Raw genomic sequence first — 27888 nt, forward strand, 5'->3', positions numbered from 1 at the left:
ATCATAATTTAATCTATTCTTCCTTTTATATTATGGCCTATCAGATATCTATGTCATATAAAAAGTCTATCATATTAAAAAGTCTACTTTATATAAAGATGACATTATTTTGTGAAGATATCCTAATTACTCATTAAAAAAGATATTTCCTATTGAAAACAAACAATAATATAAAGAGAATATGGACTCTTAAATATCTTACTTTTAATAACCTCTCAATTTTTGCATACTAGAGAACATAGTCATAAACTACCAAGCACTAACAAAAACCAGATGCTGTGATGTTGAAAGAGGAGGTAGAGAGGGAGAAAAGAAATCTCAGACTTTAACTTTTTCATTCAACTTTATCCACAGTTTGCATCGGTAATATACATTTAGTGTTCCATTTATTATTATTAAATGCATCAGAAAATCAATCATGATAGATCTGTGACTAATACAAATATTTGAGTTCTTCAAAAAAATCATTTAGAAAAGTCATTAAACTAGCATTCAGTAACGATAATTAAACACATGGCAATGCATTTTTACTCCTTACTTCAATTCTAACATATTCAACATCAATTCTTTCTTGTGCCATATAGTAATAAAAATTTATAGTAGCTATCTACTGCATTTTAGGGCCTAATAAAAGGTTAGGTTGATTATTTAACCCTCTTCAAATCACAAATCCAATTCAAATAATGATAACCATTCTTAATTCAATAACTGAAGTAAATATATAAACACAAAAACCATTTAGAATAAACTTTACACTTATTAAAAACTACTAAAAGAAATACATGGGAACTTTGATAGAGTGTATCCTTGGGGGACTATGCTATTAATGGTGTTGCTTTATGGCATCACAGTAAATAAACTGCCATGGTGTGGCTCAAGATAGACTCATCTGAAATGGAATTTTGCTTCTCAGTAAATGCTACAGTGAGGTTCTGTTATATTTTCTAAAGTAATAATTAACTGATAAATAAGATGTAATAAGAAAATGGCCTATAGTGTCACTAATATTTCAATGATATAAAACAATATTTTAAAATAAGTAAAAACTAGATTGATTAATAAGAGGAATCTTATAGCATAATAACTATGAAACAATGAGTGATTGTTATAGCTTTTGGTCCCTTTTTATAATATTGCCAATTTTCAAATTAAAAACTAACAACTTGGGTATTTATTTGCCATTTATTTACCTATAGTATCCAAGTTTTTACTGGAAGATTGATCACATCAAAGAGGATTGTTTAGTTATGACTGAGATTAACTAATTAGCTCAGATATTTCAAGTAATAAGTTACCAATAATTTAAAAACTTACAGTTATAAAAAGCTTTAATTCTTTAAAAGCTCCAAATTTAACCTTTGTGGAATGTAAAAACACATCTGTATACTAAAGTCAGATTTTAAATATATCGCTTCAAGCCAACTGGTCAAAAAAAGTATAAACTGACCAACCCTCCCCATACCATTTGGCACACTAATTTTTACCTAATGCCCTTTGAAATATCCAAGCCAACATTTTTAATAAGTTGCATCCACATTAAGAGGTAACAAGTGCAAATAATCACATATTTAAGATATAAATTGCCTGCCTACTCCAAAATTAATTATACTAAGATGCTTCTATAGGAAATCAAGTTATTCATCACAGTAATATTTTAGAAAGATTCCTGCATTACAACCAACATAAATCTAGTCATTTTGAAATTTAAAAATGACTTTATGCAGCACAGTATACTTATGAAAATATTTATAGAATGGTCTGTGTTTAATTTAACATCATGCTTATTGAGAATCATAGATTTACAAGATCTCCAAATGGCCAGATTTCAAATAAAAACCTATTCCTCAATTGCTGCTCTCTGAATATAACTAAAGGTAGCGTACTGATGTAATGTTTATGAAAGTGAAGACAAACCCAAACTTTGGCAGTTGTATCAACATGTCATTGATAATTAGTACTTTGCTAGTTTTCAAAAATGTTACTGTTTTGTGTAACATTTTCAATACGGAAATAAAATACTCTTCAAATAATACATTTTAAAAGATGATTAAGGTTTGCAAAATTAAATAGCATAAATTAAGCATATTAACATTTTTGACAACATGAAACAACCAATTTGAGGAAAATTGTAATGAACTAAATAGAAAACCACAATGTTGCATTGTGAGGTTCATTTAAATCCTCACATATTACTGACCTTACAAAATCTACTGAAAAAATTTAAATTCATGGATTCCATTGAGACATAATGAAATTGCAAAAATGCTTAAGACTATATCAGAGTCATCATTACACAGGCACTTCACATGTAAACAATCTACAGTACAACTGAAAATATTTTGGCACCAACCTAATACTAAAAGAATTCAATATAAAGCCAGAGTTCTGGATTTTCTACCCACTTTTCTCTAGAAAACTAAGACCAAAGGTTGAAGAAATTTTGTATAAACTAGAAGTGTATTAAATAACTCAAATATAGAATTATTTTAAATCAGTTAAAAAATTACCTTATCCAGATGTATACTAGTATGCTATGATATAAAATTAAACACATGTGATTATTAATCTGAAAGCACATTTTCAATTTAGTACCTAACTGACTTTGAAAATTCACCAAGTTTATCAACTGACTTAGTAAAAAGAGAATTTGAATTTAATCAAAAACTCTTATTAATCTAGTTTCCACTCCAAAAGAACTTTTGCAAATTCAAAATTTAAGTTTGATGTTTTAACATAATTCAAAAAAAAAAAAACCAAAGGCTTGATATAACAAAGTTTGTTAGATTAAATCTTGGTTAGAAATACTTATTCATGAATTTGAGATCTTTTAAATCACTTCAAAGAAATGAAACTACACATTTATGACTTCTAAATGCTGTATCAAGCTGTAGAAAGCTGAGATGCCTTGTTTGTAGGTAACTCCAGAAGAGCCTGGACTGTGACACCAACTTTCACAAGACCTCTTTCTTCCAAAATATGATGAGGCAAACAGAGTCTTTCCTGAAAAACAAAATAACAGACATCTGAACATTTGTTTTCATTTTTTTTTAACTTGTGCAATAAAATGTAAATAAGTCAGATTGGATTTTCTTTCTTTTTTTTACTGAATTGAGTTTGTATTATAATATTGTATCAGGGATATGTTATTAAACAATCAACATTTATAGATACAACATTTAGTTTACCAATGTAAGTCTAATTCTATACTTCACCACACATTATTTCTATAAAGCTTTAGGAAAAAGTACAAAATTGTATAAATTTTCTCTTGTAAATATAATGTTTTTGGATTCTTAATTTATATTAGGAAAGAGTTACAGAGTTGGCCTTACCTAAAACACTATCATACTAATTACCTTCCCACTTTACACCTGAATGTTTCACTACACATCAAATATTCTTAAACGAATAGTTCATCACTTCTCCAATCCTTAAGTCTTTTCATCACAGCTATCTTACAAATGTCCCTAAAGTATCTGCCATAAAATTGCTCTAGTGAAAATCACCAATGCCTTTTTAGATGCCAAATGCTATCTATGCATATGCCTATCTACTTGACTGCTATGTGTCAAACAGAAATAAAAATAAATAAGTGGGACTATATCAAACCAAAAAGCTTCTGCACAAAGAAAATCATCCTTAAAGAAAATATTTACACACCATACATCTGACAAGGAGGCTAATATGTAAGATATAAAAAGAACTCAAACAACTCAACAAAATTTAAAAAACCCAATCAAACACGGGCAGAAGAGCTAAAGAGACACTTCTTCAAAGAAGACATACAGATAGCCAACAAGTACATGAAAAAATGTTCATCACTTATCATCAGGAAAGTGTAAAGCAAAATTATAATGAGATACAACCTCACACCTGTGAGAATGTCCCATATCAAAAAGACCAGAAAAAGTGTTGATGAGAAAATGGGGAAAAAAACAAAACCTCATACACTGTTGATAGGAATGATGTGAACTGATCCAGCACCAAGGGAAAACAATAGGGATATTTCTCAAAATATTAAAATGGATATATCATATGAACCCAATTCCTATGTACCTACCTGAAATATGCAAAATTAATAATAATTTGAAGGGGTATGTGCACTCCTGTTTGCAATGCAGCACTATTTACAAAAGCCAAGTTATAGAAACAACCTAAGTAGCTCATGACAGATGAGCAGGAAGCAATTTTGTAGTTGATGATAATAACATTTTTTCTATTTTAGTGAGGATTTTATGAGTGACTTCATGTATCAAAACTTACCAAAGTTATATTTAAAGGTATACAGTTTATGGCATATTAATTATGCCATACAAAGTTATTTACACAAAAGGTGATTAAATAGACATTTCATAAAAGAGATCATACAAATGACAAATAAGCCCTTGAAAAGATGATGAATGTTTTACTAGTTCACAGAGAATGCAAATTAAAACCACACTGGCAAATCAGTATCCATTCATTCAATACTTATTGAAACGACTCTCCCCTAAAATTTTCTTAAATAAAATGAACTCAAAGTAGATAGAAGACATGGATGTAAGACCTGAAACCAAAAAAAAAAAAAAAAAAAAAAAATACATAAGAAAACATAGGGGTTGCATAAGCTTCAGAAATAGCTTTGTAAATTCATCCCCAGCAGCAAGGAAAACAAAGGACAATATAAACAACTTGGACTATATCAAACTGAGAAACTTCTTTTTCATAAAAAAGACAGTAACCAAAAAGAAGAAACACCCCAGAGAATGATAAAAAATTATTTGCATACCATATATCTGACAAGGGACTAACACTAAACATTTACAAAGAACTCAGACAATTCAGCAAACAAAAACAACTCAAAAAATGGGCAGAAGAGATAAAAGAGGCAACTCTTCAAAGATGAGTAAAAAATGGCCAACAGGCACATGAAAAACTGTTCATCGTTACTTATCATCAGGGAAATGCAAATCAAAATCCCAATGAGATACCACTTCACACCTGTGAGAATGACCAACATTAAAAAAAAAAAAAAACAGAAATAACAAATGCTGGCAAGGATGTGGAGAAAAAGGAGCCCTCTTACAGTATTAGGGAAATGTAGAATGGTCTCCCCCATAAATGTCCACCAGTGTGGACATTTTTCAAAACACTAAAAATGGACCTACCATACAACTCAGCAATTCCACTCCCTAGGACACAAAAACACTAACTGGAAAGGAAACATGCACAATTTATAAGTCAAGATATGGAAACAAACTAAATGCCCAAAACAGAAGAGTGGATTAAAAAGACAAAATGGGGCCCTCCCTGGTGGTGCAGCGGGTTAAAGCACAGCAATAAGAAGCTTAAGCCACTTCCACATGAGTTCGATCCCCGCCTGCCCCGGAGGAGAGCCACATGGTGAGACAGACCTCTCCTGACCCGCCCACTGCTCCCCTCAGCAGTGTACTTCATCCATCTGCCTGTTCTGCACCCCACTCTATCCCTGGCGAATCCTCTCACCCTCCGCATCTCTGGCCTGTACCCCACTTCTGTATGAATAAGTAAAAAAATCTTTTTAAAAAAAAAAAAGACATGATGGGCCCTCCCTGGTGGCACAGCGGGTTAAAGCACAGCACTAAGAAGCTAAAGCCACTTCAGCATGAGTTTGATTCCTGCCAAGGAGGTGACCCACATGGTGTGGCAGACCTTTCCTGACCCGCTGCTCCCCTCAGCAGTGCACTTCGTCGATCTGCCTGTTCTGCTCCCCACTCTGTCTCTGGTGAATCCTCTCACACCCGTGCACCTCTGGACCGTACCCCAGTTCTGATGGTATCAATAAATAACTCTTTAAAAAAAAGTAGACATGGTATACATGGTATATACACACAATGGAATATTACCCAACAATCAAAAAAATAAACTCATGTCATTCATGGCAACATGGATGGAGCTGAAAAGGATTATGCTAAGAGAAATAAGCCATAACGAAAAAGGATCATGTCATTTATATGTAGAATACAGAGAAACCAAAGGGTTAAACAAAGACAAACTATAAAACTAATCTATAAAACTAATCCTTGAAACTGAATATAGGTATGAGGCATCCAACAGAAGGAGGAAGGGAGAGATAAGAAAGGGGCAGGGAGAGCACAACAGACTATGGAGGACTATGGGTGCTTTGGTGATGGGACAGCTATGATAACCACAACTGAAGAGAGAAATCCAGTACTGCAAAATACTAACAAAGGTGTAAAACCATGGTACTTCATTAATAAAAAATTAATATAAGCAAAATAGGAAAATGTACATAATACAATAACAGCTATAAAGTAAAATTTTTCCATCTTCTCACTAAGAGACAAAAAAGAATATAGAAATGTTTAAAACATCAGATCACACAGAGAACAGGAAATGAGAGCAGAACTGCATGTAGTCTCCAAATTGCACAGTAATTCAACTGATTCTCTCTTTATTAATTAAACTTACTCATTTGAACAATGAGTTTAAAGTGGAATATGTGAGAGCAGAAACTTATGCCACTGCTGAAGAGAGCTTACACAGGTGCAACTTAACACATAAGTATATTAAATCTACATATCGCATACTTTCAATTTATACAATGTTTTACGTCAATTATATCTCAATAAAAGCAACTTTCTAAAGTAACACTAAAGGGAAAAAAGCACAACTTGACTGTGATCTACTAAGTATGTCATGTCCTCTCAACAGTCATGTCAATGTTAAACTAATATTTTCCCAAAAGCAGTTTTGATTATTCATTTACATTTTACATTTTATAACACTGTATAGATGTTAATTTTATAATATTGCTGTTATTACAAAAAAAATTCCTAAAAATTTCAGACAAAAATTTTCCAGTCAAAAAGATGAATGTGCATGCTCACCATCCATCTGAGGCATGCAGCAAGGGAGGGAGAGACAGAAGTATCAAAACAGGGCAGGGAAGAGCAAAAGAGACTACAATGACAATTCATGATAGGTAAGAGATCTACAGGGACTACTCATGAGAGGAGAAAACAAAAACTGCACAAAAATGAACAATAATATAAGAAAAAAAATTCCAGTCAGACATGTTACTAGGATTTACAATTTTACCTTTCAAAATGAAATTTTTGATTGTTCACAGTGAACACAAATCAATCAGAATCTATCAATGGATTTATAGAAGAATCCAAAAGTCCATTACCAGAAAAAATGAAAGTACCAACAGCATGACAATCAAGTTGCATCAACTAGTTAAGTTATATTTATCCAATGATGTGTATGATTAGCAAATTTGCCCATACTTTTACATATAGAGCACATACAGAGATATATCTATCTGTGTTTATAAATATATGTATCTGTTTTATGAATGTCTTTAAAGGTAATTTAAAATTTCGTTAGATAGCTGCTACAGTTTAAGCTGGAAGTCAGTAAAAGGTACCAAAGAAAAGTATTCCTTTTCATGTTCAGAAAGTATTCTTCATACTCAATGTAAAGAAAAGCCCAGGCATGCATGTAACAAATTAATATTTAACTGATCATTTTGTTAGAATAACTATAATTACCTGTGAGACACCCAACTTTTTACAAGCATCAAGAAAATTTTCTACATTTCTTCGACATTTTGCCATGCTCAGTTTAGGCTGTAAAGTAAGGGGGGGGAAAAGATGTTTTTTCAGGCATAATTATACAAAAATTAATCAAAACTGAAAATTGAATTTCTTGAAGTCTATTATTTAAAAACAGTTCCAAGAAGCTCTTTCTTTAGAAAATGAACAAATTATAGAAAAAACTTACCACTGCTGGTGATGGTACATGAATACTAGCTACGGAACGTGGCCTTATATGATTGGCTAAATGACAAAGAACAACCCCATCCATCAATGCAGCTCCAATGTCATCAGGTAAAATTACTTTTAACCTGGTTTCCAGATTCTATAAAGAAATTGGGATACATGATAGATATTTTGTCTAAATATATGCTAAATGTATTATTAATCATCATCTACTCCAAAATTACAGAGCATTAACAATAAAATCCACATACCTCATTAATTTTCCAATTTAAACCCATGTCTACAAAGTCCAAATGAAAGGTCAATCTGACTTACACTGCGAAGCTGTCGTATTTGCTCTCGTTCTTCCCTTAGATGTTCCATCTTTCTCCTCATTGTAAATCCTGGATCTGCTGCTCCATATTCTTGACGAGAGGAACGGCTAAAAGCTATAAAAACAGACATTTCCTTGCTTATCACAAAGATAATAGGAAGGATCAACCATTGGTGGGAAAAGAGGCATGATAAAAAGAATCAGTACAAAACTACATAACACTATTACTTTCTAATAGTTTCTAAATATTTTTGCAGACTATAATTGAAATCTACTTATCTGCATAATTGAAAGCAACAGGGAATACAAGGGTAAGGATTTTTACCATCACCTATACATGTTCTTATTTAAACATATGTCATTGCAACTTATTATCCAGGTTAAGAATTATCATTGAACATAAATAAGCCTTTATTATCTTTAAAAAAAAGGAAATTATTCTTGAAGGTCAATACAGTTATTCAGGAATAAAAACTATAATTCAATACCTTGCCAGGTAACATGGATCCATTTTCTTTTGGGCTTGCCAAATGCGAAAAGATCCCTTTTTAAAACCACAATATAATGGAGTGCTATAATTTCAAACAGTGTTTGCTCTGCTGGCAGTGTGGTCATTCTAATAGCAGTCACAGTAGAGTAGAAATAAGACTGCAGTATATCTAAGGCAAAAAGCTGAGGTTTCAGGAGCTTGAAGGTAAAGAGGAAGAAAGAAATGGGGAATGGGAATTGGAAAGACAAATAAGGTTAAGAAAAAATTACTTTTAGGAGAGGGGAAAGAATCTATGTGTACTTAAAACTATGGAATCATTCCATTTAAGTTGGGAAAATCTAGTTTCATAAATAACCAGTAAAATTTAGTTGCAGAATATATATTTACCTGATCTAGGCTTCAAGCCAAAGGGACCATGTGAAAAAACATCAGTCCTATCATATTCCTAAAAACAGAAAAACAAATGTAATAGTTTTTCTTTCAAATTAGTCAAGGTGGTTAGGTATTCACATCCATTCCAATTGAGAAGCATTTATTTTTTCCATGCCTACTGTAGTAAACAAAGAAATTGTATTTCCATTCAAACCGATGCATTTCACTTTCTAAAAGATCTATAAATATTTACTAATTAATCTGATTACATAAGCCTCTAAATACTTTTCTCTCACAGTATAAGGAAAATTGTTAAAGTGTGTGAAATATTTTTAAATGAAGAACCAGAATAAGGTCTCCAAAAAAGAATAAAGTAGGTTTCAATGAAAAGGAAATGGATATTTAGTGACATTTATACAGCATTTACTGTGAACTTAATACTTGGTACAAAATCTGAGGCAAATACCTACATTCATATTAATTGTACCTGCAGAATGATAGATGATAAATTATCTCTTTTATTTGAATGCATATTACTTAGAATTGCTTTCACACAACTGTGTGCTATACAAATAGGTTTGTCAAAATACCTGAATTTGCAATCAGATACTATAGCCTAAGTCTTCAGGAAGCATTAAATTTCTCTGTGATTATTTCTTCATCTTGAAAAGGAGGCTGTTGTGAAATAAACTGAAATAACCAGTCTGTAAAGTGGTAAAATAATGTAATTTTGTAACAATATAGTAATGGTTGTACAACAACTGTGAAGTAGAGTCTGTGTCTCAGTCACTTCTCTAGCAATTATTATTGAGGGTCTTTGAGAAAGTTACTGGTCTTTCAACCCCTTTCATGGGACTTCTCTTATGTATAAATGCATAAATAAGCACTTTGTTAATAGCAAAACACTTCATATTGTTTTCCATTCACAGATGAAATTGAAGCAATCAAATTTCTGTTGATTCTTTAAAATTTACAATTCTAACATATGTTATGCAGTTCAGTTTGAATGTTGGCTAAGCCACCAAGCCACAGGCTCACCCACTATCAGTCTACAAGTCTCAGTTTGTCTTCATTATTTGATTAAACTGTTATTAATTCCAGATGAAAATATCACTTATCCAAAAGCAATGTAATTTAAGAAAACTGGCACTAATATTCTCCTCATGAACATAAACCATAAAATCAAAAAGAAGGTAAATAAGTAATCACTTACATGCTTATATTTGTTATAAAAAAATAAAAGATTTATAAAAGTAGGTGACAAAGACTAATTTTAGGATACCCTAAATTTAAATTATTTTCAAAAAGAATGTGAGTCATTTTAGTTGCTAATATAGCAATGTGTTTATACAGTTAATCACCATGTACATTTGAAAGTTTTATAGTAAAACTCATCCAAAATAAACAATCTCAGCTTTTATTAAACATAAACTTTATAATGAAAAACTACATAATTAAACAATTATATGGTAAATTTGGATGATCCAAACATTTAGACTAAGTCCTAAACTCACCAAATGAGTGATTAACTAAATTAGAAGAATCATGCATTCAAACCACCAGATAATTTCATCTACCCTTTTCCCCAAGTCACCCCCTCTAGGTCTAAGATGCCAAGAAATGTGTACCCTCTAGTCGATAGGAACAACCCACTCCAGGGATGTTTCTCGTGGAAAAAGGAAGTTTCTCTTGCATTGCTTTCAGACCTAATTGGTTACAAGAAAAACCAAAGGTCATTGCACAATGCTGAAGCATATTTTTCAACTTTAAAATTTTAAAGCTGTTTTTATTTACTTTAAAACATGGATGAATTATAAAAACATTTATAAATTATTTTCTGTGCCCTATAGGCATTTTCCAGTAAGTAACTTAAGAGACATATACTAGGATTATTTCTAAAATAGGTTGTTCATAGAATTTTTATAGGTTACACATACAAATTAACTTAATGTGAATCTTAGACTATGGATGAACAAATTACACTGATTTTAAAAAATGATGAGATTAGAGGAAACAGACAAAGAAGAAATTATGTAAACACATATTAGAACAGAATTTGTACCTCAGATGATACTGGAGATTGTGGTGACATATTAGCATTATCACAGTCTTGCTAAAATATAAAAATAAAAAGATGAAAAATGAAATTAAAATATGAATGATGATTTAGACATATAGGAAAACTGAAAACTGTTTTGATAAACTGCTAGAAAAGAATCTAGAAAACACCATCTGCCCCCTTGCCACTCAAAATGTGGTCTGTGACTCAACAGCGTCAGTGTCCTCTGGGAGCTTATTCTAAATACAGAATTCAGACCCAAGACCTATTGAATCAGATTCTATAAAATCTCCAGGTGACTTATAAGTACTTTGAAATTTCATAAATACTATCTACTCAGCTGAATTATTTTCCTATAAATCTATATTCTTTAAATATCACAATGAAAACTTTTTCATATTTTCTAGAAAAAAAATCCATGTAAGATTAATTCCTGATGGGAAATGGCAGCATAATTCCTCATGAGAAATGGAAGCAATACATTACAATCTGAGATAGGTACATGGAGGCATGCAAAAAACTCCACCAATTCAAATAAGAATGTTTATCGGAAAAATTATGTGGACAAAATATACGCATAGAAATAATTAAAATTTAATTGCATAAAACAAAAAGGTACCTATTTTTTAATAAGTACTACCAACAATATACAAAAATCTTAATATTTAAACTTAAATCTACATACCACACATGACACTTGTGCATCATTTAACAAATGTTGAGTGTTTATTATATTGCCAGACCCTATGATTGACACTGTAAGTACTGAAAATTAGCAAATAACATCCTGTCAAGAATCTCTCAGTTTATGGTAGAAACAGATTAAATTATACAGATACTACAACTATCTTAATACAATGATAGAGCTGTGCATAGTATATTATAACACACAGATAAGGGGGATTTGGGGAAATGGTGAGCTGATAAAGGCATCTTTTACCCAAAAAAGTAAAAAATTAAGTAGATGTTTACCAGAAAAAAAAGCAAGAATGGAACAACAGTTGAAGATAAGAGGACAACAACAACAAAAAAGGAACAACAGCAATAAATGAAATGATGAATATATAAAACCTTCGTGCAGTTCCATATTGTTGGAGAGTAAGTAGAGTGAAAGATAAAGTCTTGAGTTGAGGCTTATGTAGTAAACGGGGGTTAGATCAAGAAAGTCTTAGAATTAGCTGCAAAGTGATGGGGAAACATCAAAGGTTTTTAGGCTAGGGAATGACCTAGTCACTTTTGTTATTTGAAACAATCATTCTGGCTTCAGGAAGAAGAATGGACTAGAGAAAGGGAGAAGAGTAAGGATGCTATTACAATAGTACGGGCAAGAAATGATGAGGGAGTGTGCCAGGGCAAAAATAATAGAAATGTAGATAGAGAATGTACTAAAACTACTTCAGCATCAGGGACCTTCCCTGGTGGCACAGCCGGTTAACACACAGCACTAAGAATCTAAAGATGCTTCAGCATGAGTTCAATCCCCAGGCACGGAGGGTGAACCACATGGCATGGCAGACCTCTCCTGACCCGCCCACTGCTCCCCTCAGCAGTGTACTTCATCAGTCGGTCTGTTCTGCTCCTCACACTGTCTCTGGTGAATCCTCTCACTGCCCCTGCACCTCTGGCCTGTACCCCAGTTCTGTATGCATAAATAAATAAATCTTTAAAAAATATATTTCAGGGCCCTCCCTGGTGGCGCAGTGGGTTAAAGCACAGCTCTAAGAAGCTAAAGCCACTTCTGCATGAGTTCGATCCCCGCCTGCCCCAGAGGTGACCACATGGCGCGGCAGACCTCTCCTGACCTGCCCGCTGCTCCCCTCAGCAGTGTACTTCGTCGATTTGCCTGTTCTGCTCCCCACTCTGTCTCTAGTGAATCCCCTCACCATCCGTATCTCTGGCCTGTACCCCAGTTCCATATGAATAAATTAATAAATCTTTAAATAAAATATTTCAGCATTAAAAAATGTAGGTCTCGGTAACTGACTAGATAGTGTGGCAAGGACCAAAATGGACATAAAATAAAAAGGGGCATGGAGAGAGTTGCCAAGTTGACCTGTAGCTGAGAGTTCCCCAAATATTTTCTGTGTTATTCCATTTATTACACCAAAGAAGGTCTTTCAAAACCACCCAACATCAAATTAAGCATTAATCTCTCCAAACAAAAACACAGTTAAACATTGATGGTAATAAAATTGAATCATTTCAAAAAGCTAGGCTGCTATGTAGCTTAAAATATGGTGTAGAAAATTTATAGTAACACAAAAATTGTAGAAATCTAATTTCAAATGTTAAAATAGTACACAGAATTTGTGAAAAGAAATTAATTCTATGAAAATCTCAACTGAGACCAGACTAATCAGGATGATAAAGATTGAAACATTTTAATTTGTGAATTATGTTTTAAGATGAATGTTAACAAAATTCTAAAGTTGAACTCAGTAATTGTATTATAAATAAGATATGGAAATTACATGATTACATTTACAATTATATGATGCTGTTCTTATTATTGAAGAAAATCCATGCACTAAATCAATAACAAAGAAACAAAAAGACAGATTGCATTTGACTCTGATCTAGCTACATAAGCAAGTATTTAAAGAATTGTTAATATTACCCTTTCTCCTCACCTCATCATTTTCATTTCCACTTGAACTCTTCCTCGATGATTTATACTGAAAAATATTCAAAACACATAATTTATTTTTTATTGGAGATAAAAATTCTCTACTAGAACATTATAGGTAAGGTTTCTATCATATTTGGTAGTTTAAATTAGCTGTTACTAAGCATAACTACATAACCAGTTTAAGTAGTCCTTACTTTTACTAATAGCTAATACATACAGATAATGCTTTCTATGTGCAAGTTATTTTTAAGCATTTTAATCTATCTACATTGCGAATACATATCCAACCTAAACTAACCCATTTTCCTTTCACTCAGATTTGCTACCTGAAAACTATCTTAAGTCCTTCTTTTTCTTAATCCATCATACACAAAAAATAATCTAGCCAATTCTTTTTGCAATCTTCCTCAGAATTACTTCTAAAGTCTCTCAACTATACTCCATCCTAGGCCTCCAATATCTCATATCAAGTCTGTAATTCAAATATGTTATCGATTTTTAAGAAATCTACTGATTTCGAGTAAAAAGCAAATACTAGCTTAAATGTACATATTGCCAGCACAATAATGTAACAATGGTAATAGCTAACACACTAGTGCTTGCTATATGCCAGACACTGATTGAAATGTGCTGTGTGTAGTAATGCACCAAATCTTCCTAACGACCCTGAATTTAGTACTATTAGCTCCATTTCACATTGAAGCACAAATATAACATGTTAGCATGTGAAAAAAGTATTTGTTGTCAGATTCAAAAAATCAAGAAAATACAGTATGACAGCCACTGGAGTTCTTATTTCTGATTCCTCCTCACTATAAATAATCCTACACATCATATGACAATCTGTATGGAATTGGAGAGAATTATGCTTAGTGAAATAAGTCAGGAGAAAAATCAAACACTGGATGATTTCACTCACATGTGGAATACAGTAAAACAAAACCAATGAACTGACAAAACCGAACCAAAACAAACCTTAGAAATCCAACTGTGGAGTAGCAGCTACTGGAGTGGGGGTGTCAACAAAGAGGGCAAAGCGCCCACTGATTTCTGGCAAAGGACTACGAGGGGTGGCGTGGTGTAGGGACATACTTGTGAGATGTAAACCTACCCCCTAATCACATACAGTGTTGTAAACATATGTTACATCAACAACAGAGAAAAAGAGGATATCTGAGGGAATTAAAAGCCGAAATTATTAAGTATATACCATATGGCAAGTGTTCTTCTAAGTAGTGTATACCATCAAATATGTTTATAGTAATAACAATCTTGTAAAGTAAGATACTATTAGAATTATTAAAAAAAATTAAGCCCAACAGAGCTAAATAATTTGTAAAACTAACGTAGATTCCCAACTAAGGATTTAAACCCAAATGCTACAGCTGAGATTTGTAAGTATGTATAAATATATAAATTATGCTACAGTCCTATCTGTAAATTCAAAAGGACTAGTGGGAATTTGCCAGGAATAAAAGGGACCTTTCCCCAGAAAAGGTAAGCAAAAAACAACTGGAAAAGCTCAGACTGAGCAGAAAATAAACAGTTGCCATGTGGCTAGCGAGAACAGTGACCTGTGGCAGGTAATAAAACTTAATGTTAAAATTAGTATCAAAACATTTCTTTAAAACATATTAAAACATAGTAAAGTAACATATTACAAAGAATACCTTAAGAAACAGTGATTTTAGGCCCTCCCTGGTGGCGCAGTGGGTTAAAGCACTGCACTGAGAAGCTAAAGCCACTTCCGCATGAGTTCGATCCCCGCCTGCCCCGGAGGTGACCACATGGCGCGGCAGACCTCTCCTGACCTGCCCGCTGCTCCCCTCAGCACTGTACTTCGTCGATCTGCCTGTTCTGCTCCCCACTCTGTCTCTGGTGAAGCCTCTCACCGCCCCTGAGCCTCTGGCCTGTACCCCAGTTCTGTATGTACAAATAAAATAAAATCTTAAAAAAAAAAAAAAAAAAAAAAAACAGTGATTTTATGTTGGCCACAAGAACACTCAAATTTATTTACTAAAGAGTAATAATCCACAGAACAGTGACCTGGGAGTCTAAAATAGTTCACATAACTCTCCTACAATGATTTATTTAGTCATATAAACAGTGATATATTTAATCATATAATCTGAACCAATTTATCTTCTTGTTCACATAAAGTGGACAATTTAATGGAAACATCCTTTACTTACTTTCAGGGTTTTACATGAAAAATGTAACAGTGTATATTACTCCTGGCTACTAAGAGTAATTGAAAACAGGATTTCATACACACACAACATATACACACTGAGTAAATATACTGAATAAGCATCATCTTAAATAGTTGAGCATGGGACACAAACAAGAGAAATCATGACTCTGTTATTTATGTCTTACAGGATGTAGTTGCACAAAAGCTCCACATGTTCCATAACTAAAAGAATCACCATTCAATAAGCCCAGTGATAATTTTAATATTAGTCTCTAAAGCTGCATATTTTTAATGTCTAATGAAAGACTGAGTATGCTTTTCAAGAAATAGATGAATAAGAGTAATTTTCTTTAAGGCACTTCATAGAAATCATTAATATTTTAATCAAGAAAATACTGGCAATTCTTAATAATAGTTTTGATTTATTTAGAGAGTAGTCTTTCAGCTTTCTTTCTTAACATCATGGGAAAAAACTCTTAACACGTTCAGTTTATTTGGAATGTCATAACACTGACATCTTCTGATTATTGAGTAGAACTACAATATCTCCTTAAAATATTTCTCAATGACTAATGCTTATTTTTACATCTACTTACAAGCTAAAAGAAATTAACATTACTGAAGAAGGTTTATGCAATGACACTTCAAACATTATCTCATTTGCTATTTTAGCAATTTACAAAATAGCCATATTGTAGATGGTATGTTAAAGTCATAAAATGTAATATTCATTAATAAATGATCCTATAAATAAAAGAACAATTTTCAAAGAACTATTTTTGAATGGTTGCCTCATGTCTCAACTATGACTTTAATGAGAAGTTAACATAAGTTACAAAAACATTGTAAAAATCAATAAAATTATATTTATTTTAAAGTGTTCTTTATTTGCTACTAGGCTATTTACAGTAGATAAATAAACGCCATAGCTAGGTTCTGGGTTCATATCTTAGTTCAGCTTCTTATTAGCTGTTACCTGAAGCATAATACTCAGCCTCTTGCCTTAATTTCCCCATCTGTAAAACAGGAATAATTGTACTACTTCATTGGGTTTTTCTGCACAGTAAATGGATTGATATTTGTAAAAAACTTAGAACAGTGTTTGGAATTTAGTAAGTGCCACGTGACTATTTCAGTCATCAGAATTTGTGTTTTTACTATAGTAACTGATCAAATAAATTTCAAATATCTTTTATTAGTTAGAAATACTCAATTTTCCCCATATCATCAAATATTCATTAAGTTTAATCTACTGACAAATGTTATCAAATGCCTTTGCTCAAGATCTCATAGACTAGTATAAAGGGTTGGGTTACATAGACTTTTCACTATTACTGACCAGGGTTCTGCCTACATAGCCCTTCCCATTTTTTTTTTTTTTACTATTTCTTTTACTCCTTCTTCACCTCTCATATTGACCAGTTAACATGATTCACTAAATATTTGCTGAAGGATTAAACTTTAAACTTGCTAAATATACCGCAATTTTATATTTGTTCCTATGATACAACTCCCAAATATATGCTATACTCTCATAAAAGGCAAGAGATCAATGTATTTAGTTACCCAATTCCACTAGAGTAAGCTATGAAGTATAACCTCATTTATTAGAAAGATAAATTTCAAGTTATCTACAATTTAGCTTATGAGTATATATTTAAGCAAATTATTATTTTTATTACTATTAGATAAAAATTAGGCCTTCGTAAATAGAAAAGGTGTAAAAACAAACAGAATTGGCTATTTTTTGTTTGCACTATTTATATGCATAAGAAATTACAATAATGAACTCTGACAAGTATTTTAGTCTGGGTCCTGCAAATACAGCATTTATTCTCATAGAAATAGATAAATGATGATTGTAAACAACTATCAACTATTTATTAAGACAAATCCAGACAAAAACCTTTTCTGGGAAATAAACATTATAACTAACAGCAAATATTCATCTTTGTTGTAAACTATTTGGTAAATCATAATTCAGATTTATCTACTCATTCTTAACTATCCGTTTAAGGATATAAGTGGGTCATGTATCTATACCACGTAAGTGTGGTCAATCAAGACAAAATAACACACTTAATGTATTTCACTAGTTACTGTCTACCTTTTTAATGTAAAACAAAAGCAATTAAAATCAAAACAAATAATTATAAAGTGTATTTTTAAATTTACTAAAGTACCTTGAAATATTCTTTTCTAATCTGTTTGCTCCTCCTCCTTTCTTCACACTGCCAGATTATAGGTTGAGTTTCTGGCCACTGATGTTCATCCATCTGATCCTTCTGATTTTCAAAGGGCTACAATGAAAACAATTCCTTCTAACTAAATAAATGAGTACAAAATGTTTGATATAACATTAATTTAACTTCCTCTTACCTGCCATGCAAGAGGTGATAACGGTGAATTAATTTCATCTGCTGATATACTAAAAATTAAAAGATGTTTTAGTATGTTAAAATATTTCAAACTACTTTAATGTGTACATTATGAATGTTATAAAGATATTTATCTATATGTAAATATAGATATATTTGTTTACTTATGCATATATAAGGCAATACTACTCAGGTATAAAAATTATGAAATTTTGCCATTTGTGACAACATGAATGGACCTAGACCATATTAAGTGAAATAATTCAGATTGATAAAGACAATTGCCATACAATTTCACTCATGTAAAAGATAAAGAAACAAAACAACAAAAAAAATGAAAGCCAACTCTTACATTAAAAGAGCAAAACAGCAGTACCACAAGGGAAAGAAAAAAGGGTGAATCTGGTAAAGGACATTAATCGTATGGTGGTGGAATGGACACTAGGCTTTTGGTGATGATTATAATACAGTACATACAGATTTCGAATTATAATGCTAGATATGTAATACCTATATGATGTTTTAAATGAACATTATCAAATGAAAAATTTTTTAGAAACTTTTTTTTAAATTTATAGAAAAAATGATTACCCAAAGAAAAAAAATAGAAATATCACTAATTATTATTATGAAGAGTTAAGGTTACCAGTTATAAAAACATCAAAATGTTAGGAGCTTTCCTAACAAATTATAAAGTATATTAGGAAAAAATCTCATGCACAAAAGAAAAGAAATATAAAATCAGTTATATTAGTTGATATATATTAACCACATGAAGTACTATGGGTTTTAGAAATTTGTTAAAACACTTTTGAAGTTGGCCCTCCCTGGTGGCGCAGCAGGTTGGGGCACAGCACTGAGAAGCTTAAGCCACTTCAGCATGAGTTCGATTCCCACCTGCCCCGGAGGTGACCACATGGCGTGGCAGACCTCTCCTGACCCACCCGCTGCTCCCCTCAGTAGTGTACTTCGACGATCTGACTGTTCTGCTCCCCACTCTGTCTCTGGTGAATCCTCTCACCCTCCGCATCTCTGGCCTGTACCCCAGTTCTGTATGAATAAATAAATAAAAGTCTTAAAAAAAAAAACACTTTTGAAGTTAATTTGGAAAGAGATAATCAAGAATAGTTATATAATAAATGGAACTTCCTCACTAAAAATATTAATATATAATAGGTAGGTTATATACAAAGTATAGTAAATATAATAAGGTTATATAAAAAGCACAGTTCTCTTTTAGAGAACTAGCTCCAGAATTTATAGACTGTTTAGTGGGAAAACAATACAGGATTATAAGTTTAACAAGTTATGATGAAGATGAAATTGAACTCATTCTGAACAAGAAGTATTATGTAACAGTGTTGGGATAATTGGATAACCAAGAATAAAGTACACATAGTAAGAAAAAAAGATGCAGGGGAGCAACAATGAGAAAGATAAGAGAGAGGAAAAAACTAGATTCCTTACCTCATGTCAAATACCAAGAATAATGGTTTAAAATTTTTAAATATAAAGTTGAAATCACATAAATATGTGTAAAATATGAACAGCAATTTTTAAATGGTAGGTAGAGAGAATGTATGGAAAAACCATTAAATTCAAATATTGACAAAGAACATATAATGTAAAAGTCAGATCTTTCCTCTTTTCAAGACAGAATAACAGTGAACAGCTTTCTATAATGGCTGACCAAACCAAGAAAAAGGACAAGATATATAAAATTATGCTTTCCAAGATAATGAGTTGCAAGCATAAAAAGATTATGCTTTACGGGCCCTCCCTAGTGGCGCGGCGGGTTAAAGCACAGCACTGAGAATCTAAAGCTGCTTCTGCATGAGTTCGATTCCCACCTGCCCCGGAGGTGACCACATGGCATGGCAGACCTCTCCTGGCCCACTGCTCCCCTTAGCAGTGTACTTCGTCAATCTGCCTGTTCTGCTCCCCACTCTGTCTCTGGTGAATTCTCTCACTGCCCCTGCACCTTTGGTCTGTACCCCAATTCTGTACAAATAAATAAATAAATCTTTAAAAAAAAAAGATTATGCTTTAGAACAGAGAACAAAGGAAACTATATGATCAAGTCAGGCTGCTGCAAGCAGTAAGTTTCCAGACTTAGAGCCCAGAGTGGGGGTAACTTAGGCAACATTATCAGAATTAAAGAGACAGATCTGGAAGCCAGGGGAAAAAGATGGATAGCATGAACAAGAAAAAGTAACAAAGAAATAGAAACGAACAATTAAAGAACTTAAGAGACCTACAGAGACAGCCTTCAAATTTCAGCTAAGTATTGAACACTGATGATAAGACTTGAAAAGAATGAGCAATAAATCACCAGAAAAATTACTTTTCACATTCACAGAGTACTACAAGTAGAGCCATAGGGCTAACTACTAAGAAAGGTACTGGTTCAAGAGGGGAACAACTTTGGTAATAAAATAATGCCTCAATGATCTCACATAATATATCAGAAAACCAACTCCCCAAAATATCAAATTATTTTGAAGTAATCAAACTATATCCCAGAACAAAGTGTAAGAACACTTTTAGCAATAGCAAAATATCCAATGCCCCAAAAGGTAGTTAACAATGTCTCACATTCAATTAAAAATTTAACCAGTAAATATTCAAGAAGCTAGAAAAAAGGAATGGGTATATTAATTACACATTATCTACTTAAAGTAGCTAAACATCAAAGTCTAAATGATAGAAGATACATCTAAAATCAAACTGGATAGAGTTAACACAATATTACACATTTCACAAGAAATGATTAATGAACATAAAGAAATAGCAAAACTCAAACAAAGGAAAAATATATTGAAAAATGAACAGATCACCAGTGATTTCTGGAAAATTTCAAGTAGCCTAATATACATACAGTTGAGACTCCAGAACAGGTCAGGTGATAGAAAAGATATATGAAGAAACCAGGGCCCCATATTTTCAAAGTGCATGAGAATGATAAACCCACAAATTTAAAAAGTTCAATGAATTCAGAGCAAAAGAAACTTGAAGAAAACTACATGAAGATATATAGTCACGTCACTGGCAGTAAATGATAAATGGAAAATATGAAAAGCAACCAGAGGGTGGGGGAAAAAAATCACAGTGAGTTCAGTAAAAGAAAGATTGACAAAAGAGTTCTTTCATTAGACACAACATAATCCAACACACTGGTAAAACTTCATTAAGGTACTGAAAGAAAACAAAAACGACCCTCCTTGGTGGCGCAAGTGATTAAAGCAGAGCATTATGAAGCTGTCCACAGCCGCTGCAGCACGAGTTCAATCCCTGGCCAGGGAGGTGACCCACATGGCACAACAGACCTCTCCTGTCTTCACCACTTCTCTCCTCAACAGTGTATTTCACTCAATCAGCCTGTTCTGCTCCCTACTCTGTCCCTGGTGAATCCTCTCACCACCACCCCACCTCTGGCCTATACCCCAGTTCTGTATGCATAAATAAATAACATTTTTTTTAAATGACAAACATTAAGAAAACAAAATGTTAACCTAGAATTTTGTAATAGCAAAGACATCTTTCAGAAATAAAGAAAAAATAAGATCATTGCAAATATGCAAAAGTTAAAAGGATTCAACAACTGCGAATCAATAGTAAATGTTAAGTATTTCTTCCACATAAAAGGAAATGATATACCTGGATATACAGATCTACACAAAGGAATAAAGAGCACTAGAGATGGTAACTAAGGGGTAAAGATAAAATACATTCTGATTATCTAAATCTCTTTGAAGAAATAATTGTCTAAAGGAAAAAATAATATTAATGCCATATGGAATTTATAGCATATATGGAAGTAAAATGTAAGACAACAATACCAAAATGTCGAGGAGCATACATGTATACTCTATTAGCATACAAGTATACCACTGTAAGATTATTCTTACATGATAAATGCTACAAAGGTATACATTTAAAATATCAGAGCATTAAGTTCTGTGGAGAAAAATATAAGAAAGTATGAAAAAAAGAGGGGGAAAACATGGGTGAGGCATGTTCAGGCAATTCCTTGGTGATAAGGTGACATTTAAGGAGAAAGCTGAAAGACAAGGGAATAAACTATATGGTTATCTAGGGTAAATCATACTAGACATAGGGACAAGACTTGAAAGGGGGAGGTGAGAAATGCCTGCTGTTTTAATATTCAACAGAGACCAGTATTGCTTGAGAACTAGCCAGGAAGAGAGGAAGACAGCAGGGGGCCAAATAATGTTGAGGTTTACAAGTCCTTAAAGAACTCTAGCTTTTATTCTGAATGAGATAGGAAGTCATTAAGAGAATCCTAAAAACTGACATGATTTGACTTAGGCTTTAAAAAAATGTCAATCTCTGTAGGAGTTCCTTTTTCTCCACATCCTCACCAACATTTGTTGTTGCTAGTTTGGTTTTAATATGTGCCATTCTCACTGGGGTGAGGTGGCAGGGATGCATACTAGTACAACCACTATGGAAAGCTGTTTGGAGGTTTCTCAAACTGCTAAAAATGGAGGTTCCATACGATCCAGCAATTCCAATCCTCAGGATCTACCCAAAAGACACAAAAACATTAACTCAAAAAAGGACACCTACATCCCTATGTTTACTGCATCACTATTTATAGTAGGTGAGATGTGGAATTTAACCCAAATGCCCCCAAACAGATGACTGGATCAAGAAGATGTGGGACATATACATAATGAAATATTACTCAGCATTCAAAAAAGATAAACTCATGCCATTTGTGGCAACACGGATGGAGATGGATGGGACCATGCTTAGTGAAATAAGCCAGAAAGAAAACAAAAAAATACCAGATAGTTTCACTTACAGGAGGAATGCAAGGGATGGGGGGGGGGAGGATTGTAATAAAGTAAAAACCAAAATCAATAAACAACTATACCCCAGAGACATTCTACCGGGGGAGAGGGGAATAGGATTGAAACAGGGGTGGGAAGAGCACACGGGACAAGGTAGGGGCACACCGGTGAATTGGTAGTGGGAAGTTCATGGGGGTTATGGCAGAGATGAAAAAGCATACAGTGTAATAAAATGAGGAATGATATAAAAATATATTTTATATATTTTGTAATGATATAAAATATTTTTATATATAAAAATATATAAAAAACCTCAATCTGATCCTCTTTGGAAAATAAACTAAAGGAAAGCAATGGCAGAAAGGAGGCGTTTAAGGAGGCTATTAACTGCAGTAAAAGATGGCTACTCCTAGAGTACAATAGATGTAGAGGTAGTAAAGTATGATCAGATTCTGGGCATATTTTAAAGACACAGTCAACAAGATTTGTTCATGGATTAAATTTGGGGTGTATGAAACGTGACATGTACGCCTAAGGTTTTTCAGCTAAACACCAGAAGAATGCAGGGTACATTTTTTGAAATGGAGAAAAATGCAGGGAAAACATGTTTACAGGTGCAAGGAGGTATTATGTGTACTGCAGAAAGTTACATCCAAGCGGAAGTGTTGATTAAGTATCACTCAGTATTATATGTGTGTACTTTGTATATACATATGCAATATGTATATTGCATGCACTATTCATGCACACATACAGAACAAAAGTCCAAAGGGAAAACTACTAAAATACTATGATTTGTGGGGTAACAGATGACATTTATTTTGTGTGCACTAAATTTTCAAATTATTCAACAATAAAGTCATATTTTCTTATATTCAGAAAAAAAGTATTTTTAGTGCAACTTTAAAGAAGGAATTGGGTGACTGTTCAGAATTCTAGAAAAATAGAAGCAACAGTTTTATGAAGGTCATGATTAGATAATCTAATTTTTGAGCTTAAGGTAATTGAGACTTTCTCAAGAGAATGTTAAGAATTTGGGAGGAGGCTCAAGATAGAAATTAAAGGAAGTAAGGGGGTAATAGCAAGTGCTATTTAAGGATGGCAAATATGTAAGATAACAGAATCAGTATTCAAAGATTTAAAGACAAAAAGGAAATGTGCAAGAACTATTGTAGTAATCTAGGTGGAAAATGTAGAATAAGAATGAAGAGGCAGGGATAGATGTTAAGAAGCTATAATTTTCTATGATTGCAGGATTAGGAGGGATACATAATAGAAAAAAGTTCCTGATGGTTCCGAAGTTGTTGACGTGGATGATTATGTAAGTAGCAACACATTCACAAAGAGAGACTACATAAGAAGACTTGGATTTAGGAAAAATAAGATCAATTCATCTAGGAAAAGAAATGAGTGGTGTGTGTATAAACCTAAAGGAACCAAAGTGGTTTTTAGATACCACATGTTAAAATTTGGAATTCTCGAGCCAGACAACATGATTTTGAGTCCTCACTGTATCACTGCTTTTGTTGTATAATCTTGAACAAATTATGGTTACTAGTGAGCCTCAGTTTTCTAACCTGTAAAATGTGAATAACAGTAGTAAACTCATGGAGTTGTTACGAGGAATAATAAGACAATACATCGAGGTCTTTAGCCACAACATGGCAGAGGATAGGTTTGTATCACCTTCTCCCCTAAACACAACTACAAAAAATAAATTTGCTAAAAATAAGATTAAGAAGTTCCCTGACAGTCTCAGTGCTTTTTCACAGAGGTTTTACACAAAGGATAATAAGGATAATGCATGGCTGCAGAAAAGGAGAAGAAAGAGGAAAAGGGGATCACAGTCAAAAATGCAGTTATCTAACCTATGATACTAACCTATGATACAGGCTATGGGACAAGCACTGAAGGCCCTACCCAATGAATTTTACCAGAGAGACTTCTAGGAAAGGGAGTGTGCACAGGCAAGGGCATAGGCAAGGGAAGTCTCTGTGAGCTCTGCAGTCTGCAAGGACAAGAAAAGGTCTCCTAACCCCACTCCCAGCAGAAAAAGAGTAAAGAGAATTAAGGCAGAATTATGCCAGATTTTATCACAAGCAGAGGAAAGAAGAGGTGAGAGAGATTTTGCCACTCCCTTGAACAGATCCAAGTGAGTCATTGTGCCCGACAGTCTGGATCCCTTTAACAATGGTGGCAGCAGAAGAGACAATTAAGAGGCACACAGGGCCCTATTCTGTACTAGGTGCCCATGTCTGGCAGTGCAGGATCCCACAGCTAGAGTCAGGTAGAGCCCTGTGGACAAGTCTAAACCCACCATCACTTCTCAACAAAACTGACACTAAGTATTTAGGCCCCAGTGTCCCTTCCTTCCCCTACCAGGGTAAACATAGAGGAAACACAAAATTAAACCCACAACATCTGACCACAAAAATAAAATAAGGCAACACACATACCTAGAAGCAAAGAATATCTGAACAAAAGATGATAAATTAGAAAGACACAGTTCAGGGAGAAACATCAAGGAGACCTAACAGAGCTTAAAAATAACAATATTAAAATGCTGATTTAATTACTATAAAGTAAGTCAAAGGCAGATTAGGAAGATACCAGATCTTACAAAAGATATCTAGGAACAAACAAAAAGTTCTTCACTAGAGAAATAAATCACAAAGAAACTATGAGTAAAGAAAATATGGAAAGCATTTTAAACAGAATTAAACTGGCAGAAAAGAGAATTTCAGAAATAACAGACACATATATACAAATCATCCAACTGGATAAAGAGAGAAACAAGACCAGAAAAAAATGACAAAACCCTACAAAAAGAAATCTAGACTTAATTACAAGAAGAAACATAAGGATAATGGGTATTTCAGGGGTCAAATATTACTAGAAATAAGTTAATACAGGGGCCTTCCTGGTGCAGTGGGTTGAAATACAGCACTATGAAGCTCACAGCAGCCACTGCAGCATAAGTTCGATCCCTGGCCAAGGAGGTAACCCACATGGCACAGCAGATCTTTCCTGTCTTGCCTGCTGCTCCCCTCATCAGTGTACTTCAGTCGATCCACTTGTTCTGCTCCCAGCTCTGTCTCAGGTGAATCCACCACCACCACCACCATCCCCCCCAATCCTGTGGCCTACACCAAGTTCTTGTATGCAAAAATAAAATAAATCTTAAAAAGAAAAAACATAATGTGGCCCTCCCTGGTGGTGCAGTGGGTTAAAGCACAGCACTGAGAAGCTAAAGCCACTTCAGCATGAGTTCGATTCCCACCTGTCCTGGAAGGTGACCCACATGGTGTGGCAGACCTCTCCTGACCCACCCACTGCTCCCCTCAGCAGTGTATTTCCTCGATTTGCCTGTTCTTCCTACTCTGTCTCTGGTGAAGTCTCTCACCACCCCTGCACCTTTGGCCTGTACCCCAGCTCTATATGCATAAACAAATAAATCTCAAAAAAAAAATAACGCATATAGCAGGAGTATAGTGGACCAGGCGAGAAAATAACAAAAATAATGAACAACCATATACCAGAGACATTTTGCGGGGGTGGAGTGGGGAATGGGATCAAAAATGGGGGGGGGGGGAAGTACACGGGATTATGGTGATGGCACACGGGTGACTTGGTGATGGGAAACCCACGTGGATTACAATTGAGATGGAAAAAAAATGTACAAAATGATTTAAAAATAAACATTTGTAAAATAAAAATAAATAAATAAAATAATAATAATGCATATAACATTTAACAATTATTATTCATTCTGTGCATAGGTACTTCTATACCCATAAACCAGCTTTGGAGCCTTACACTCCCAGAAGAGTGATTCAGGAGTTTAATCGTATTCAAATTCTCAAGCCATCAAGGAGAATAAATTGAGGCTTTGAAGGTATTCTAATCCTCTGGAATTTATATATGTATACTTAGACCATTTATGCATATCAAAATAACTTTAGTAAAACCCAAGTGAAAAGAAAGAAAATGTGAATAATAATATAAACACAATGATGAACACATTATTCTGACAGCAACAGAAATACAGAAAATGTCTGTTGAATTAATAAATGAATAAAATGACTATCATTGAGACAAAATGTAGGTATAAGCACAAAAAGATCAAATCAGCATTTTTTATTTCTTATCAATAAGTTTAACTCATACTAAAATGCATTCCCTCTTTAAATTATCTAGTCATACTGAATGTATTTCATTTATTCAGTTTATATATACATATCAGAGCATTAAATCTCTTTATAAAATATCAAATTAAAGGACTAAGATATCTTTATACCTCTTTTCACATTCCATAGTTTGTTTTGGCTTGTTTCTTGTAACAGAAGTTGAGTGGTTAAGAATCCTAGAAGCAAATCAACACATCAATTCAAAAATACATTAAAGAGAATAGTCCACACAAGATATAAAAGATCTCCACAAAAACTGCATCTGGTCCATGAAGATCTCTGCTAGAAAACAATATTTTAATAATATTTAGATCAGATGCCTATAGCCCACTGACTATTACGGAATAATGAAGCTCACCAACTTTCATGCAGTTTCTTTTATAAAACCTTTCTGGAGTCTTAGATATATTCTAGTCACACTATTGCCCTGTGCATATCTAAGTTTTGGCTGAGACAGAAGATAAATAGATGCAGATTATTTAGGAGCAACCACGACAGATTTAGATTTCCCAGCATGGCAAATGATACAGGGTTATATTGATAGAATACATAACCATTTGCTAAAAGCTAAATAATAAACCTTTATGCTAAATGTAAAGGTGGTGTTAAAAATCATTTCTTAAAAAAGAAAGAAAACCCAAGTACATTAAACTTTTAGTAACCAAATGAAATGGTACTGGAGG

General features: G+C 33.4%; 1 protein-coding gene across 2 annotated transcripts in view; it reads right to left on the reverse strand.

Moving 5' to 3' along the window:
- Positions 1-337: 337 nt before the first annotated feature.
- Positions 338-27888, reverse strand: part of LRCH2 (leucine-rich repeats and calponin homology (CH) domain containing 2) — an 82295-nt gene continuing 54744 nt past the window's right edge. The window contains exons 12-21 of one of the 2 annotated variants that reach the window (XM_004685724.1): positions 27316-27381; positions 18203-18251; positions 18007-18123; positions 13631-13675; positions 11004-11054; positions 8957-9014; positions 8082-8194; positions 7768-7905; positions 7536-7613; positions 338-3000 (exon numbers count right to left, since the gene is read on the reverse strand). In XM_004685724.1, the coding sequence (XP_004685781.1) occupies positions 2881-3000; positions 7536-7613; positions 7768-7905; positions 8082-8194; positions 8957-9014; positions 11004-11054; positions 13631-13675; positions 18007-18123; positions 18203-18251; positions 27316-27381 (835 nt within the window). In that variant the 3' untranslated portion in view covers positions 338-2880. The remainder of the gene's footprint in view (positions 3001-7535; positions 7614-7767; positions 7906-8081; positions 8195-8956; positions 9015-11003; positions 11055-13630; positions 13676-18006; positions 18124-18202; positions 18252-27315; positions 27382-27888) is intronic. The other variant, XM_012727019.1, reaches the window with a different exon arrangement.

Source organism: Condylura cristata, unplaced genomic scaffold (genome assembly GCF_000260355.1).
Source record: "Condylura cristata isolate star-nosed mole 26May11 unplaced genomic scaffold, ConCri1.0 scaffold00019, whole genome shotgun sequence".
NCBI lineage: Eukaryota > Metazoa > Chordata > Mammalia > Eulipotyphla > Talpidae > Condylura > Condylura cristata.